Genomic DNA, 19,348 nt, shown 5'->3' with positions numbered 1-19,348 from the left:
GTGAAAAAATGTTTAGGTGTTTTCGCTCTTGCTTTGAGTATTCTGATATTGCATACTATTTTCATAACAGAGAATGACTTTTCATTGCTTTCACCTATGAGCAGCAACTTATTGGGGTATATATCATTCTTTTTTCTTTCAAATTTCTTTAGGAGACCTTGATCCTTGATCTACTGTCTTAAAAATTATAGACTCAAAGGACGTTGGCAAGACAGTATAGAGAGATCCTATGAACCCTGCACCGGCTTTTCCCAATGAAATCACTTTAAACAACTACAGTGTAATATCAAACCAAGAAATTAACATTGGCATAATGCTATTAACTAGAGTACAAGTCTTACTCAGACTTCACCAGTTTTTATATGTACACACAGTGTGTGTACCTGTGTATGTATGTATGAGGAGGAGGAGGAATTCTGTGCAATTTTATCACATGTCGATTTATGGAACCACTACCATCTGCCCATCGTCTGCTGATAGAGAAATCTAAGGCCAGCCCAGGTCGCCTCTCTGTAACATAGTGATCTTTCTGCTCTCATTCTGGTGCTGTTGGACTCCTTTTTTCCCTGCCTTTGCCAGAAACAATTTTTTAGACTTTCCTCAGAGTGTCTCTTCCGTCCTTTCACTTTTAACTTGCCTGTTGCCTAGTGCCCACTTTTGATCTGCGGGATGAGTCTTTGCTTCTGGCAGTTTTCTAGACTCTTTTCTCAAGAACACCGACTCAGCGTGTGCTCCGTTCACTGTCTGCCATTGTTTTCACCACCTCTCTCATGACTTTGGTCCCTTTGTTCTCCTCTACCTTTTGGGAGAACGTCTCCTGTTTGCTTTCCACATCACTGATTCAGTTCCTATTGAATCAGGGCTGCTTTGTGTGGTTTCTAATGCCAGTAATAATTCTGCTATTGTATTTTTAGATTAATTCTCAGTTTTCCTCATCTCGTTCAGTTCCCATTCTCTTTCTCAAGCCTCTTGGCCAGATACATTTCTTTTCTTCCTATTTTGCTATCTTATCTCATTTCACAGACCACGTATGTTCAGAAAATTTCTTGAGAATGCAAGGCGATGCTCTTGAAAATTTATCTTTTGCTTCTTGTAATAAACCTTTTCACAAGTTTGAAATGCTGTACTCTCCTTGTTTGTTTCAGAATCTTTTCTTGGACCCCTTGTGGATTTTTTCGCCTGTTTCCTGAGTGAGGTGGACTTGTGTATCAGTTCAGAGATCCATCAGCTTGAGGGGAGCAGAGTGGAAGCTCTGGTCATTCTCTCTGCCTCCTTTATTTCTCTCGGGGCTCAGGGGACCCATAGCTCCTGGGACGTCTTTCTCTTTGCTCTGATCTTTACCCGGGTGTGAGCTGCGGTCACAGGTGCCCGTGACCATGACTGCTTTATCCACTTCTGAGGCCCTACAGCCTGGGGTGTCCAGTCTGTGGGCTTTCCACCTATTCCATTGCCCATTCTCCCCTCTGGACTTGCCCTTTCAAGTAAGGGGTGCCAGAGCCCTGCTTCTCAGAACCCAGTCTGGCTTTAAGAGGGGAAGGTGCTGTTCGGCGCACGGTGTTCGTCTTCAACTTAATCCCATTGGCCGAGCTTCCTTGATGTTTCTGGGATGTCAGTGGCACCTCTGTTATTTCCTGTACTGGTGCAGTTCCTTCAGCCTCCATCTTTATATTCTCCTGGGCATTTTTTAAAATAATTATGGTTTTCTGTCTTTCTTTGTTTTTGGCTGTGCTGTGCGGACTTTCTGTCTACTTGCAGTGAGAGGGGGCTACCCGTTGTGGCGGTGCGGAGGCTTCTTCTTGGGATGGCTTCTCTTGTTGTGGAGCATGGGCGTCAGTAGTTGCGGCTCCCAGGCTCTGGAACACAGACTCAGCAGCTGTGCCACATGGGCTTCGTTGCTCTGCGACATGTGGGATCTTCCTGACCTGGGAACTCAACTGTGTCTCCTGCACTGGCAGGCAGATTCTTTACCACTGAGCCACAGGGAAATCCCCCCAAGATGGTCATTTTAATGGGAATAATGGAAACAACTCTAGGTACACGCGCCCTTTTTCTTTTTTTAGTTTATTTGTTTTTAAAAAACTAAACAAAGGTGAATATTTTTAATGATAAAAGGTACAATTCACAAAGAAGATAGACATTGTAAACCATTAGGACACCTAACAACAAAGAAACAAAGATACATAAAGCAAAAATCAGAAGAAATATAAGGAAAAAGAAGAAAATTTATAATCATAGTGAGACATATTAACTTTTCTCTGCGAATCTTTTAGATACATGCATTCTTGATACCCTTTTTCCCAGAAATCCACCAGTGCTTTTTAATGAAACTTTTACATTCTGATGGATCATACAGAGCAGCAGAGTGAGGAGGCAGAGGAAGAGTTTATTTATAATTGATGGGGTAAATCTGTGCCCTTTGCAAATAACAATCCTAACATCTCATAAAAACTGGGTACTTAAGTAGGTGGCATGTGTGGACGTGAGAGTTGGACTATAAAGAAAGCTGAGCACCGAAGAATTGATGCTTTTGAACTGTGGTGTTGGGGAAGACTCTTGAGAGTCCCTTGGACCACAAGGAGATCCAACCAGTCCATCCTCAAGGAGATCAGTCCTGGGTGTTCATTGGAAGGACTGATATTAAAGCTGAAACACCAATACTTTGGCCACCTGATGCGAAGAGTTGACTCATTTGAAAAGACCCTGATGCTGGGAAAGATTGAGGGCAAGAGGAGGAGGGGAAGACAGAGGATGAGATGGTTGGATGGCATCACCAACTCAGTGGACATGAGTTTGTGTAAATTCCAGGAGTTGGTGATGGATAGGGAGGCCTGGCATGCTGCGCTTCATGGGGTTGCGAAGAGTCGGACACGACTGAGTGACTGAACTGAACTGAGTAGATGGCTAGTTGACAGTCAACAGAATATTTAAAAAATTAGATGGCTCAGAAACCTTCTCTTCCTCCCCCAGGTGGAGAAAACCTGGGTCATGGTCTCATCCTCCCTCCCTCTGCCTGGATGGGGATCCCTGTAGGAATGGTCCAGCTCTGGACCTGCCTTCTCATCTTTCTTACAGCAAATGCTTGATTCTCTGAATTAAAAGAAAAAAAGTATGCATTTCTGAGATTAATACTTTTGTGGTGAGCCAGAACAATAATCTCATGGTGCTTTTTAGTTCAGCACTGTGTTTCACTTTATCAGATGTTATTCCCCAAACAGCTTCTATCATCTTGATTGGGAAAGGAAGAAACTGAAAGCTGAATTTGAACAGCTAAACATCTCCTACAGGAAGAGGAAAGAGGAGATAAAATTGCAAACCGTGCAGTGAGAGAGATGAGACACGTTTGTGTGTGTGTGGAGCATGCACTTTGTGGACTCAGCAGCAGCCTTTCTGGAGAAGGTGTGACCTGCGTTCTGTTTTCATGGCTTCAGGTTGTGTGGCCTTGGTGATCGTGCACTGGTGCTCGGGATGGCCCCGTGAGTTCCTTGGGATGTGACGCTATTAGCTTCTACGCTGTGTGGTGTGGCTCACTGAGGCACGTCTGTCTCTGACTTTGACCCTGTGCCTTCCCACCAGTGCTCTGGTGCCTGAAGCTGGTTCTGGACCAGGCATTAGCTGTGTTTTGATTGGAGTAGGCTCTGGGGCCTGATTTTTAGCAGAAATCATCTGGATAATCATTTGGGGAGCAGTTCCTAGGAGTTCCCTTCAAAACCAGCATATGTAGAGAGAAAAAAAAAGTTCCACCAGATAGGACTCAAAGTAACGCCTGTGGAACCTGTGAAAGCAGAGTTTTATTAACTCGTTGTTTATAGTGTTTGCTGAGCAATCCCCAAACACTCATCCTTCAATGTAGCATCAAACAAAATGGAAACACAGGACTGGGCATCAATGACGTTCGGATTAACTTGTCTCCTTTACTGGAGTAATCAAGAATTGACTCTTTGCAGAGTTTCTTTACTGTGGAGCTCTTACGAGCTTTTATTTTACGAGCAGTGATTTTCATTGGATTTTAATTTTATTTATTTATTTTTGGCTGCGCTGGGTCTTCATAGCTTCGAGCACTCTTCTCCAGTTGTGGCGAGTGGGGGCTACTCTTGTTGTGTTGAGCAAGCTTCTCATTGCAGTGACTTCTGTTTCAGGGCACGGGCCCTAGGGTGTGCGGGCTTCGGTAGTTGCAGCTCCCGGGCTGTAGAGCACAGGCTCAGTAGTCATGGCGCACAGGTTTAGTTGCTCTGCAGCATGTGGGATCTTCCTGGATTACAGATCGAACCCGTGGCTCCTGAGTTGGCAGGCAGACTCCTCACCACTGAGCCACCAGGGAAGCCCCATCTGTCACTGAATGTTAAGTTCCTAGGTTTGATTTCTTGCCACGTTTCTATGTTCTGTCTTCCATACACGTTGGTGCCTGGTAATAAGACGGGTGGATTCACCAGCAGTACCATTGGAATCAGGGATTACTGCCCCCAGCCATTGACACAAGTTCAAAATGGGCCCCCTCCCACTGCCAGGTTCCCTGAAGGCTGTGTTGGCCGACACGGAGTGTGGTTATCCTGGGGTGGTGGAAGAGACGCGTCAGAACTGGCTCTATCAGAATTTTTGCTGGGACTGGCTTTTCTGACATTGAAGTTTTCCAGGTTTTATCCATCCGTGCTGCCCAGCCTCCATAAATTCTGGGGGCTACGGAGGCGTTCATGGCATCTCCACCACGTGCATGCATCTCAGTGCTTGTGTCTCTCTTTCTCTCTTTCTTCCCTTTCCTTGTCCTCTTTCTATTCCTTGTCCTCATCCATTTGCCTTGACTTACTTGCTTTCCTTTTCCTCTTGTCTTCTGTCTTCTGCCTTTTTTTTAATTAATAATTTTATTATTATGAAAAATGTGTAACCTACACTAAAAGTGAGAATAGCACAGACAACCCCCAAAGACTCATCACCCATCGCCAACAGCTGCTGCTACGTGACCAGTCTTGTTTCTCTATACCCCTGTGCTCTGAATTATTTTGCGACAAGCCCCAGACATCACATAACCTCATCTGAAAAGAGTCACTGTATATCACTAGAAGATGAAGGCTCAGTCTTTCCTTCTCCCTCCCTCCCTTCCTTCTTCACGCTTCCATTATCACACCTACAACAATTAACAATAATGCTATAAAATCAGCGAATGCCAGGCATTTTGCTGGTTTCCCTGGTTGTCATATCCATACTTCTTTCTCCCGGGGTTTGCCTGCACTTCTGCTGGCCTTTCTTTAGCCTTTTCTTCCCCACCCTCCTGTCATTATCATGGTTTGGAACCAGTACTGTCTTTTCATCTAAAACACACAAGTTCTTTGGACCATAGCTGCATGAGTTTATTTTCAAAGACAGCATGCTTTGTATGATTACAAAGTGAAAACTATTATTGCCTCAAGGGCCTGACTACCTTGGAATTTTATTTACAGAGAGAACTAGACATTTGACAGGAGGGATTAAACTCCAGGAAAGAATGAGGTTTCTAGGATAATAGAAAGATACATTTTTCACAGTTTTTATTTTAAAAGAATTTAAAGATTGGCTTAAAACAAAAAGAACTTAGGGCAAGTGATCGCCTGAAAACCTGGTTGGGAAGATGCCAGTTGTGAAAGCTTAGAGCTCTGGTTGCCTTGACAACGTGCAACCGGGCCTCGAAGTGTTTGACTCTCTGAGTCCTCCTTCAGGTCGTTCCAGAAGTGAAGCCATTTGTCTGGTAGATCTCTGGGTCTGGATTACTTGCTGTCCCTCAAAATCAAAAAATTAACCTTCTTCCAAATGTTCTTCTGTTGACCTGGAGGGAAGAGGCAATACCTTTGTTTTACCTGAGATGAACTGGCAGTTTGTCTAGAGTGCTTTCATTTCGGGGAAGCCCGGTGCTGATGCGTAAGGGTTAGTGTTCAGAATTGTCACCTTGTCTCACCAATACCTCGCACACGTGCGGCCGACCCCATGCACTTCTGTGCCAGCTCAGTACTTGCCAGCCTAAAACATGGTAGGGGAAGCTTTTGGTTGCTTCAGCCAGGATAGCGTTCTTGGACTCCTCAGCCCTAACTGAAGAAGGAGATGTCCTGGGGCAGCAGGGAATACTTTGTTTATCCTCATGCCCATTTGTGGTCATGAGCCCTATGAAGGATGCATGCTTTGGCTCATGGAATAGAATTTCCCATTTGCATGCTCGTTAAATGCTTCTAGGAGATGGGATCTTGGACACTCATCCCGGAGGCCTGGGCTTTGGTGATGGGCCTTGCTGTTCACACAGGGTGGGTGTGATCTGTTACCCTCTGAGCCTCAGGTTCTTACTGTTATTAAAGAGATTAGCTCACTCCTCAAATACTTTAGAAAATAAGAGTGCAAACCTCTTCGCCATAGCTGAACCAGATATCCAGGTCAGTTCTGCATGACAGCCAGTACAGCTTTTGACCGGATGGGTGCCTGTAGGTGTACAACACGAGGTGCTCTGCGCACACTGGGAGGCAGTATCCACAAGGCCTTGAAGATAATGTTGTTACTCCATGAAAATAACGAGGTTAATTTATGTGTGTACTTTGACCAGTGGTTCTCAAACATTGGCAAGCTTCAGAATCACCAAGAGGGCTTGTTAAAGCACAGATTTCTGGGTCCCACCCTGATGCAGTATGTCTGTGGTTTTGTTTTTCTCTTCAGAAAAAAAAGGACCTTAGGAATGATTGTACTCCCAAACCTTATTAGGTAGGAATCACAATAGGACCTACCATTAGTTTTTTCTGACATGTGGTAGAGCATAAATGAATAATAAAAACACAATTTTTTAAAAAAATAGGCAATGTTTTTGCAAATACAGTATTATTTTTATAACTTATTTCTTTGTGAAATGTTAGACGTGGATAGACTAGAGCATAAAGCATGTACATAAAACTTAACGCTTTATCGGAAGTGCAACCAACCACCACCTAGGTTAAGAAATAAAACTTGGCAGCACCCAGAAGCTCTTTGGGGGCCCTTTCCCAGTCGGTGCTCCGTCTCTCCCCACTGCCAGCAGCATGTGGAGCTACTGCTCTGACATTCACGGTCATCCCTGCCTTGTTGCCAGCTTCACCACCTACCAGAGTTTCTCATAGTTACATAAATGGACTCACTACTCAACGTTTTTAAACTCAGCATTATGATCAGAGAATGTTCTCTGTATGATTTTTCTAGAGGAAAACCACACTCCTGTGTGTCCCCCACACTCTCAGTACTCTGCAACACCAGCCTCACGTCTGACTCCAGATGTGCGTGAAGATGGTGTCCGACCCCACAGGTTACACGCTTAGCCCTACGAGACAGTCCCCCTGCCCCCACTTCTGATTCCACTCACAAGTCCAGGTTGTTACCTCGGCTTCTGACCAGCTGACTCTAAGTCAGAGGTTTCCACAACCCCTCCTTGATTAATTCGCTAGCAAGAGTTCACAAATTTCACAGAATTCAGGAAACCCGTCTGCTACTTATTAGAGTACCAATTTATTACCAAGGACATCAAGATGAACAGCCATTGGAAGAAGTACAGAGGATGGGGCCCAGGATGGTCTCAAGTGCAGAATCTTCTGTCCCAGTGCATGTTGGTGCTGGGCCTTGCCAAGGTGGACCTTGGGTGGGTGCCAACTGGGATGCCCACTGCATGTCCCTGTGACCATGCAGGCCACCTTCCTGCATGTCACCATCCCGGAGGCTCATCAGACAGTGTTTATGGAGCAAGAACGAACTCCCTGACTCTCTGTTTGAACTCCTCTGACACTGGCCCATCAGAGAGACAGAGGGGCACCTCATTACTGCTGGTTGGGGTCGAAGTCCAGACCCCCTTTCCCCACCGCTGTGGTCTCCACTGACACTGCCAAGGCTCCCCCCCCGCCCCATATTAACTTGGATTTTATTTTTATTTAAGTTGATTTCCAATGTTGTGTTAGTTTCTGTTGACAGAGAAGTGATTCAATTATATATATATATATATATGCCTTCTCTTTTTATATATATCCTAGGATATTGAACGTAGTTTCTTTGTGCTATGCAGTAGGACCTTGTTATTTATCTGTCCTGTATATAAAAGCTTGGTGTCCAGCAGGAGTAGAGAGCCCAGTTTTCCACTCCACCTCCTCGGACACCGCCCTGATGCAGAGAGACTGGGCTCGCTTGTTTTTGGCCCCCCAGGCTTGTAAGTCTAGACCCTCTACTAACCACTTCCTGGTGGGCATAGGGCTGTCATTTTTTCCTGTGGTGTTGAGTAGGATGGAGCAGTAATTGTCTAAATTTTCTCTCGTTAGGCTGTCCCTTTCATGGTACTTTGGCTAAAGGAAACGGGCTTTTCTTTCTTCTTTTTTATTTTTTTTTTTTGTCTGTACTCCTTGGCATTTCTGGTTTACTGGCTTTGTTAGCTCCAATTCTGGGACTTATGAGGCATAAAGAAAATCTATGAAACTCACCAGTGTGTCATTCCTCAGGTGCTGAGGTCTCTAATTAGCCTGCCTTCTCTTCTCAATTTATCCAAGTCTGTGCTTGCTTTATACATACATACACACACACACACACACACATATATATATATATATATAAAACGTTCCCTAAGATTTTTAGCTGTACTTAGTGGAAGAAACAGGGAAAAGTGCATCTGTTCCATCTCCCCAGAACAAGGTGGCATATATAGGTTTAAATCCGCCCTTCTTCCTGTGAGATTCTGGTCTGCACTTCCCTGCCCCTAGTCCTTCCCTTAAACATCACTGGGCTACATTGTGTCACTTATGACATCTTTTAGGCTGTGATGGGTTTCTACTACTCGTTGCTTATAGAGCTCGCAAGCAGCAGAACAGCTCATCTTGGACACCACTGTCACTGTGCATCCAAGGAATTGATGAATTGATATTTCATCTGGACCCATGCCCGTCTCTAACAAATAGCCTTCTCATTATTCAGGAAACCTAGAGAACTCACTTCTCAAAAAATATCTTTCAGAGGACACTGCCCTGTTGATCCTGAAATTTTCAAGTGTATTGCAGATAAAATGAATGTTCTTTTCCTCCCAGGAAAAATGAAACAATGGTGGAGAGCTGGTTTGGTATGAATAGTTGAAATACTGGCTTCTGCCCAAGTAGACTGATAACAAATTACAACTCACACCCATTCATCTCATCTGTAGTTGAATGGAGGGTTTTCCATTCCCAGCTGTCTAGATAGAAAAGCTGTCCCTATTGTCTGACTGCCTTGATGAAATTCTTGTCAGCTGGCAAAGAACAGTTACCAAGCAATTAGGCAAATTGTTGCTTCTTGTCCCATTATGGATAGTTTACAGAAACTTGTGCCGTTTGTAGCAGGAGACAGCTTTCAGGTTACCATAAAATTGACAGTGCTCAAAAAATAATGGCCAGGAGAATAGCAAAAGAGGAGCCTACTGGTCAGCCTGATTTCAGTTCAGAAAGACAGTGTGAGCTGTCTTCAAAACTGCAAAGACCATGATTTCCTTTTCCTTAACTCTCCTTCTCTAAATTGGCTTCGAGAGCACGTAGAACATGAACCTTTCAAATGACGAAAATTCAGCTGTAGCCCTAGATTTGAAAAACAAGACCTTTGAGAATAAAATGCATGCTCTGTAAAAGCGGAGTGTCTAGCATTTGTCATTTTCAGTTTTCATTAAATGCTCATTTTCAGGCTAAAGTTAGTCCTGAGATGAAGAAACATAATTACATACAAATGAGTTCTTAGACAAATGTTAGGTTCATGATTAATTAATTACTCTAATATTAACACCTGTTCCCTCAGCTCTGCAAAAAAGGAGGAGAACCGGGAAGGTAAAGGAGGCCACAGGCAGAAACTCAGCCAGGATGGAATTGAACAGATGGTTGAAGGAAGAGGCATGGAAGGATGGGGCCGAGAGGAGGGGGACAGTGAGGCTGAAGAAGCCTGGGCAGTGGCAGTCATTGCTGTTCAGTCACTGAGTCATGTCCGACTCTTTGCAACCCCATGGACTGCAGCACACCAGGCTTCCCCATCCTTCACCATCTCCCAGAGTTTGCTCAAACTCAGGTCCACTGAGTCGGTGATGCCATCCAGCCATCTCGTCCTCTGCCACCCTCTTCTCCTTTTACCTTCTCTTTCCCAGCATCAGGGTCTTTGCCAGTGGGTAGGGAGTAGCAAATAGTTGAGGAGGGAGGAAGCAGTGGCCATGTGGCCTAGGACAGGGACCCCTGGCTGGGTCTGTGGGTGGCAAAGAGTTGTTGGGAGAGATGCAAATGGAATGGAATAAAGGAGAACCAGGAGAGGTGGGGGAGAGGGCTGTGCTCTGGAATGCCTGTGGGAGGTGAGGCGGTGATGGATTGCCTCTTTTCTCTCAGAGACAAATGGGAATGAATGAGATAGGAATGGGAATGACAGTTCAGAGAAACTGCTTAAGGAAAGAGAGACTGAAAAGGTTTAATGTAGGTGGCTCGACTCTTCATATTCTCTGACCCAGGGCCCATCTGCAGTCAGGACTCAATAAATGTCTGTGGCATAATTCAATGAGTGAGTGAGCAAAGAGAGCCCTGAGTTGGATGGAGGAAATTTTGTCCTCTAAACCTCCGTCTTCTCTCACTATAGCTGGTTGTTGTTAAGTCTCTCGGGATAAGGACAGGGTAATTGTAGACCCTTCATGAATGTTTTCTCCGTGATTGGATTAAATGGGGAGAAACACAGAATTCTGAACCGGTGTTATACCACGGAGCTGAGACACTAATCTCAAGCGTGTCTCCTTTTGAAAAGCCATCATTTGTTTTTGATTTTGTAGAAGTCGCTAATGGAGATATATGTGGTTCTTCATTTGCCTTTAGAGGTTTGAGGTTTCTGCACACAGGTTTCTTAGAACACTCTGTTCAGTATGAATTGGAGTGACATTTCTCATGTGAACCCATACTTGACAACATTTAATATGAATAAGCCAGACTGGTTCGAAGAGAAAAAGACATTCTACTCTTTTAAAAACCTGTTACATTTAAGAACACTTGCAAGGGCTCTGTCTCAAAGCTTTAATTTTTTCTCTTCTTTTTTACGCTGGTGACACTTGATGTCCTGAATTTTGAGGTATTTGTTGCTTTAACGAAGATTTATTGAGCATCTGCCACGTATACCTACTGGGCCAGTGTTGGAAAGGCAGGCTGACCCTCTCCAGATTCCTGGGTCCTCGAGGCCCAGAGAGATGAGTCGTGGTCCAGGGTCACGGCGAGTCCGCAGCAGACCCACGGACTGAATCCAGTGCTCCGAGCCCAGGCTTCAGACTGCCTGTCCTTCACTCCTTCCGTCCTCTGCCCTTCCCCTGCCAACCGCCTGTTTAGGAAGGTGGATAGAACCTGGGGACCTAAATAATAGAGCCAAGAAGTCTGTTGGGTCCTAAAAGATGGGGATATGCTTGGCATGAGCACGCGGGCTCTCTCGTGCCCTTGTGGCCTGGGCAGCAGACGGACCCGCCCGCACCCTGCGGGGAGGGGAGCCGGGTGATTCTGGCACACCCGTGGGCCTGGCGTCACCTCTGTCCTCTCGTCGGTGTGCTGAGTGTTTGCCAAGTCCAGCACCGCTCCTGCTCGTTTACTCACGGGCAGAGGTGTCTACCTGGCCCTTTACCGTCTTGTAACAGCATCTCAGAAAGTGAGTAGGCCTGCTTGGGCCTCTCCCCCAGGGATGTGGACGGTGAGCCGGCCTCCCCCGTTATACTCCCCGGTGGTTCTGCGTTGAGGCCACATCCTTGGCTTTGGAGCCGGGGTTGTCGGAATTGGCCATATGGATACAGACCGCCTTGTCCGGGGGCTTTGCGGGTGGCCGTGTGGATGCCCCTTTGTGACCCCAGGATATTTGTGTGCCTGCATGCTCGGCTGTGTCTGACTTGTGACCTCATGGACTGTGGCCCACCAGGCTTCTGTGTCCGTGGGATTTTCCAGGCAAGGATACTGGAGCAAGTTGCCATTTCCTTCTCCAAGGGATCTTCCTGACCCAGGATCAAACCTGCATTTCCTGCACTGCAGGAAGATTCTTTACCACTGAGCCTCCTGGGAACTGAGCATTGTTATTCCTAACAGAATACTCGCCACGGTATTCCTTTATCTAGGAGTGCTCTGGCCTGTTGCTTCTGCCTGATTTACCCAGACCTCCTTGGAGCACACATTTGAGTCAGTCCGGGCACAGCCCGGATGTACTTACCAAGGTGCTGTCTTTCTGCCTGGTCCCCTTTGAGCCCAGGGTCCTGGGTTCCAGTTGTTTCCGCCACCCAGTGCTGGGCTGCTGCGGGCAGGCCACTCCCTCCCCTCAAGGTGGGGTTTCCTCCTGTAAAGCAGTTCTCACGGCCCCTGCTTCGCAGCTCCAGCCACTGAGAGATGTGGGAGGGGAGAGGAAGGGAGCAGAGGGCAGGAGGAGCAGTTTGGGAGCACAGAGTCGTGTACTATTGTGTCCTGTTACTTGCTAATTAAGACTCCGAGGCAGAGCTGAGTGAGCGCTCCCATGCTGTCTGTCCCTGTCTGGCCTGAAGCCCCTTCAGGAGCCTCTAAGTGAGAAGTTAGCCATCCTCCTCCCTCCTTTTCCGTGAAGCCGCAGGGGAGGGCCAGCCCACTCTGGGCTTTCTGCAGCTCCCCTTCCAGAGCCCTGCCTCCTCTGGGAGGACAGCTGAGCTGTCAGACAGTCGGGTGTTTTTGAACCGCTGATCGCAGAGCACAGGTAGTTACATACCCAGGTTTCTGTGGCTGTTGGATGGAGGTGGGCTTCACGTGATTATTTCTTGGTGTTTCTTCTGTTTGTTTTGTGAAGGCAGAGTGGACATTGACCGAAAGAATGAAGAGGATCTGTGTTGGGGCGGGGCTGCAGAACACAGGGCAGATTTGAATCCAGGCAGTACCCTGGGGAGACCCTTTTAACACAGGACACTGCAGCTGGGGAGGGGCTCGTTAGAAATCTCGTATGGACTAAATTGTGCCCTTAGCTTCTGTCGAAGACTGGTTCGTTAAATTCAGTTCATGAAGACACAAGGGCAGGACAGGCCCAAACACTTAGGCAGTGTTGGCAGGGGGATGTATTTGGGAAGAACCTCTTTGCAATAGTTCTCAGCCCTGGCAGCACATGAAGTTTCTGTGGGTGCGGTGAGACCCAGGCACCAGCAACCTTCAAAGGTCCTCTTCAAGGTGCAACCAAGTTTGAGAGCCAGCTCTAAGATTAGAGGGCTCCGCGTGGGGGTGGTCGTACACGTCCTCTTCCGGCAGATTTTGCTCGTGAGCACCGCTCCCCCGCTCCCCTTCTTCCAATTCAGCAGGTGCACTGAGCTGTGGACGGGAGCCTTGAACCACCACCAGCGAGGAGCATCTGATGCAGGATGTATATTTCCTCCCAAGCGGCACAGTATGAATCCTGAGACTGGTTTCTGTAGCCTTTAAGCTGTGCTCGGCTTTCACAGCCCCTCCCCTTCAGAACTCAAAAAACGTGGGAAGGAATAAAAGGCAAGGCCATTACCACCCATTTCCTTTTGATCCGTTGCAGTAAAGAGCAAGTGACAAAAATGCACAGAAGAGGAATGTGAGTACCCACATCCCCTCTGTTTACAAGATTGGTTGTTTCAGAGGCAAAAGGCTCTGGTGAGAGTGAGGAGCGGGGAGGTGATGCCTGGCGGCTGCTCACCCTTCTTGCCGTGTTTATTTTCCCGTGTTCGGGGCCGTCCAGTGACCGACTTGATGAACATGCTGCCTCTGGTTCGGTCTGTTTCATTTTCTTAAATCCTGAGAGCTGACCTAAACACTCCGAGGTTTGCAATGCAAATTACATGCACGGTGGCCTCGAGTGACGTTAGTAGTTCTGTGATCTGGGACCCGTCACTGTCAAAAGTGCAGTGGGATCAAGAGGCACAGACCCAACTGAGTCCTGCCTGAGCTGCAGGGGGGTCGGCGGCAACCTCTCTGCCTCCCTCTGAGGTGGGCGTTGCCGCCGGAGGCGGCTGGGAGCAATCTTGTGTGGATTTCCCTGTCTGGGTCCCGTGGTTCGGTCTCTCCCTCACGAACACAATCTCTTTTCAGTCCGAAAGCCAGTGTTTGGTAAGGGATGGTGAGTGCAGATTCTTCTGACCCAAGCCCACTGCTCTCCCTCCCGCCCCGTCCAGCAGCCCCACGAGGGCATCAGCCGCCTCTGAGAGGGATGTGGTGACCGAGCCGGCCTCACTCCTTCACGACACACTCTGGGTCAAGCAAGGGGAGCAGCACCATCGATCCCTCACTTGTGCCCGGCGTGTGCTTCACACGTATCATCACATTTGTCCTGAGGCCCCTCCGACGGGCCTCGTCGCCCCTCTCCCCTGGACACGGACACTTGACTGGGCACATGCGGATGACGGTGCAAGGACTGGAACCCAGTCACACGGCTGCCGAGTGGATTGTCTTTCCCTTGGCTCACCCTCTCTCTCCCTCTTTTTCCTGGAGCAAGGAAGGTCAGCCTGAGGTCCACAGGAGCCGGTCACCCTCACAGACCAAGCACTGTTTTCCTCTCCGAAACAGTCGGGTGGGCCTCTGGGACTCGGGCTTCTCCGGCCGTTGTCGAATCACTGTGCAGGGCGGTCCCGGCAAGGCCGGCTGGGTTATTGATCTGTGCAGTCACTGAGGTGTGGGGGGCCGGCCTCAAGGGAGGACATTTTGATCCTCGTTCATGTTGAGTGAGTGTCACCTTCTCCACTGGGCCTCGGATTTGGCTGTGAATGTGCAAAATATTTCTAATGCTAAAAGCCAGGTATCGCTGAATGTAAAAACTGCAGTGTGGCGGAATGAGACTTGTTGAGATTCTAGATGCATAAATTGGGTCTCTTGGCAGCTGGATTGCACTTTGCAGAGCCCAGGGGGTTATAAAAGTTGACGTCTTTATATAGATATATGTGGAGTGTGGCTGAATTGCAGTTGCTTTTAGAGCTATAACTTTGAATTGCCTGAATTTTTGTTTTAAAAACAAGGATGGTTTTGCATGGGGGTGGGCTTATTTGGAAAGCAGAGCAAGAAAGGCACGGGAGAGAAAAGGGCCTTGGGACACAGGGAACAGCCCTCGTGTGAGGGCCCGGTGGTCTCGCGGAGAGCCGAGCTGGCGCCATCCACAGCTTGGGAACCCCCGCCCCCAGACAGAGGCTCCCCTCCAGAGGACAGGCAGGGCTGGGCCCGGGCATCTGGGTGCTGTCGGCTGGGTTCCAGCAGGTGACCTTTAAACCTGTCCGCTCAACATCTGTTTCACAGGTGGGGATAAACTGGTGTTGCATCAGGAACAACCGGGTGCCTCTCTAAACGGGAAATGTATTACATGAATTTTTTACCCATTTTCCCAAGTCAGACAGCTACTCGGAGGCATATTGAGTGATTTAAATTTTAGATGGTAAAGTCAGTCACTCCTTCCCCGTGAGTAGCATCACACACACCTAACAGTTTCAAACCCGTGTCCACCGGCTCCCCACGCTTGCCAGGCCTCCCCTCTGCCCGGTCTCAGCCTTGGCAGACGGGCTGGTGGCCACAGCGAGCAGCAGCCCCACCTGCACTGCACTGCGTGCTCAGCGGAGATGGGGCCACCCCAGCGGGAGAGGGAAACCTAAGCTAGCTTAGGCCCGTTTCTACTTTTGCCAGGGACATCTGATTGCTTTTATGGACCACCCTCCAGAGAACTGCTTGCTCGTTCCTCTTAATCCATCTGTGGTTACAGACTCCAGCTAAGAAGATGGAAACCCTTCGAGCAGGGTTTCTCACCTTGGCGTTATTGACGTTTGGGGCCGGATAACGTTCTGTTCAAGGGGCTGTCTTGTGCTTTGTAGGGTTTCGGCAGCGTCCCTGGCCTCCGCCCAGCAGACGCCGTTAACATGTCCCCAGCCACAGCCCTGTCACAGTTGCCACATGCTGCCTGTCTCCAGTCGCTACCTGGGGAGCAAGTGTCCCCATCGAGACCCGCTGCTCCAGGAAGAGGCAGGGCGCCCTTTCACATCTCTGTGGATGCGGACCCCCCAGAAGACCTTCGTCTGCAGGGCTGGGTTTTAAATGAGTAGTTCCCAAAACATGGGAAAAGAGTCTCATTTTCTAGCCAGTTGACTACAGGTAAAGCTTTTAAGCAGTTTAATTTCAGAAAGATACCTTTGATGATTTTTACTGAGATGAGGCATTAGAAGACTAGAAGTAGCTGTTTGGATTTTTTTGGCTTTTTGTTCCCTTCAGGTCAACAAAGCAGAGGGAGGGAGGTTCCAGAAAGGTTCTGTGGGTGTTTCAGGAAATGCCTTTCCAAGCAGGGTGCTCCCAGCCAGCACACTTAGTATGGTTCCTGTGAGACTGGACGTCTGCCCGGGCAGTTCTTCGTGGAATGGCGGTGCTGAGGGTCATGCTGGGCCCTGTGTGCAGCAGGTGGGAACAAATGGGCGGGGGCGACGCTCCTGTCCCCAGGACGTCCCCAGCCTCCTCTAGGCAGGAAGCGCCAGCATCTCAGGAGGGGAGACAGCGCCAGTGAGGCAGCTGCGTGTTGCAGCAGTTCTGCTGGGATTAGAATGGCCGTCCCGGAGCCGTGGTTTTCAGGCTGTACTATTAGCAGCGGGTGTGGTTTTTTTTTTTTTTCTTCAAATGACATGTGTAGAAATGCAATATATATGAAACAGGCTGAAGGAGGAATGGAACCTTGAAGGCAGAGTGGAAGGAGGGGTCCGTACCTCCTACCCACCGTCTCACCTTGGAGCTGACACTTCCCAAGACACCGCAGTCTGTGTTACCCATCTAACTGAAAGTAGCCTAATATTTGGTTGGATAATGATCTTCCCCCCGCCCCTCCTCGGCTCCGACTGGATCTATCATCTTTTTTTTCTATTTTAGATAAAAGCAGTTTTCCAAACCACATACCTAAGGGAAGATTATCATGCTGTTCCATGGCGATGTAATTTTTACTCTCTGTCTATGAAAGCAGATCCAGGGGCTGAGGAAATATATATGTACATACGTGCCTACATACATATTCATTAGGAGTATTTTGATATTTTGTTTTGAAAAATTTAAATATACAGAAAAACAGAGAAAAGAGCTCAGTCACTAGATGCAACAGTTGTCATTATTTTGTCATACTTGCTTCCCCTGTTTCTTTAGACCTCTAATGGATAACAGTTTTAAAAAGCATATCCACCCTAACAAGGTCTGGGAATATTTCCACCGCCTTCCCCTTCCCCCGACCCTGTTTGCTATTCCAGTTCATCTTGTGGACCTGTGTAACTTGAGTTCAGTTTATGAAACTCCCATAAGGGATACAAATTTGATTTGACATTCCTATATCTATTTAGTTTTGTTCAACATCAATTTGGGGGTGCCTTGCTGTTTCGAGACCTGAGCATACATGATGAGCAAAATGAAACGGACCAAACATAGCCCCTGCCCCAGGTTTTGTTAGAAATGGAAGTTCTTAAGTTGCTTATCAGGAAAGAGTTCTGCCCTAAGCTTGCAGGGCCGGGGGGTGGGGCGGGGGGGCGGCTGGCTGGTGAGGAAAATATGATGGGATGAGGATGAATCTGGAGGTTTGGGGGCGCGAACAGACCCACAGTGTGCTGGTCTGATTCTTGTGTCAGTGAAGTGCTTTGTGTCCCATGCTCTTCAGACTCGATGCCCATGCGCCCCAGGAGCTGGTGTGGCCTGTGTGTGCGTGTGGCTCCGGCGTTGGCAGGGGCGAGCTACAGTGTGGGCAGAGTTGTTAGACTGGCTGGTTATTCACTCCCTGCCTTGCAGGGGCGAGTGGAACCTGTGATCAGAGTTATTTGTTTTCTGATAGTTATTCCTCTGCTATTGTTACAAAACAACAAAAAAAGGACTCAGGACTCTTCCATGGGAAACATCACCCATGGGGGACAGGAGGAGTTCACCTGCCACCCTGCTCAGCTGCTGCCGCCCTTACCCTCCTTTCCTGGGCTTTAGAATCTCTCCTTATTCACTCATCTGGAGAAAGACTGGATCGATTGCTCTTCTGATAGAAGTATGCCTTCTGTCCGTCGTCCGTGACAGATGAACCATCTGGAATGTCCCCTGCCCTACATCCATTGCTCTGTTAGCTCTCCTTGGCAGTGAAAAAAGAGCCCTAGAAAGGAAACAGTGACGACACAGAGGTTTTTATGCTTGGTTGATTTCCTCAACTGCAAACCTTATTGGTTAATTAATTAATTAAACCTTATCAGCTGGTTAATTAACAACCTGATTTTACAGATTCTATAGCACATGTGTTCTCAGGACAGAAAATACATTTTGGGAACGTTCAACTTAAGCTTGGAAATACAAGCCAGGTGGTTTTTCACTAAGTTTATGAACACTATTTGATAACGTTTCTAATGGGCCTTCCTAAGTAGACTCCAGCGTGATTCACATAATGGGATAAATGGAATATAATGAGTCTAAAAGAGCTATCCAGCCCCAGTTGTATCTAGAAACATAGGTTTGTTTTCCAGTGAGGATCGTACCGAAGCTAGCAAATATTACTCTTGAATTTTGTGATTGCTTCCAAAATGAACTACATTTATGAATTAGCTCTATGGCCCCCAAATATGTTTATGCTGACAAAAAAGGGAGTACTCAAGTCTGTACAGTGTAATTCAGCTGTTACTTGCAAGCATGGGGCTGTGCAGAAGACTTACATCGAGTTTCTCATCATTAAACAGGCCCTGGGAAAGGTTGCCCAGGAGGTCGGCATTTCAATAACATCTCTCTTCCCAGAATAAATTGCTTCTTCCCTTATTTCACAAATAGATAAAAATATTATAGATTGATAGATATTTTTGCAGAGTGATTGCTTTTCAAAATTGAATCTCAAAGCAGATCCATATGTTGGGAGAGGGAATGTTTACAGTGGCCCATACATAATTTTACCCCTCTTTGGCAGGAAATAACGACGTGTTTACCGGATTACTACAAATGGACTCAGTATCTCTTTATTAAACTCTACGAAGCTGGGCTGGCCTATCAAAAGGAGGTGAGTTAAAGTTTGTTGTTGTTATTATTTAGTTACTAAGTTGTGTCCAATCCATTTGTGACCCCGTGGACTGTAGCCCACCAGGCCCCTCTGTTCATGGGATTTCCCAGGCAAGAATACTGGAGTGAGTTGCCATTTCCTCCTCCAGGGGATCTTCCCCACCCAGGGTTTGAACCCGCGTCTCCTCCATCTCCTGCATTGGCAGGTGGATTCTTTACGACGAGTCGCCTGGAAACCCCATGGTAAGATCAGCCTTAGATGGTGGGAAATGAGAGAAATAGTATCCTTGCGTGGCCTAGAGCTGCAGTGTCCAATATGACGATGGCTGTTAGCTGCATGTGGTTGCTGAAATTTAAAGTAATTAAGATTAAAACAGTATTAAAAATTCAGGTCCTCA

At 47.4% G+C, this 19,348-nt stretch overlaps 1 protein-coding gene across 3 annotated transcripts in view; it reads left to right on the top strand.

Annotated features, from left to right (window-relative positions):
• Window positions 1-19,348, top strand: part of LARS2 (leucyl-tRNA synthetase 2, mitochondrial) — a 146,213-nt gene that overhangs the window by 38,189 nt on the left and 88,676 nt on the right. For all 3 annotated transcript variants that reach the window (XM_061397048.1, XM_061397047.1, XM_061397050.1), the window contains exon 6: window positions 18,862-18,951. In XM_061397048.1, coding sequence (XP_061253032.1) covers window positions 18,862-18,951 — 90 coding nt within the window. The remainder of the gene's footprint in view (window positions 1-18,861; window positions 18,952-19,348) is intronic.

The sequence above is a fragment of the Bos javanicus genome, chromosome 22, assembly GCF_032452875.1.
Source record: "Bos javanicus breed banteng chromosome 22, ARS-OSU_banteng_1.0, whole genome shotgun sequence".
Classification (NCBI taxonomy): Eukaryota; Metazoa; Chordata; class Mammalia; order Artiodactyla; family Bovidae; genus Bos; species Bos javanicus.
Note: the sequence above shows the minus strand (reverse complement) of the source record. Positions and strands in the feature narration are given on the sequence as shown.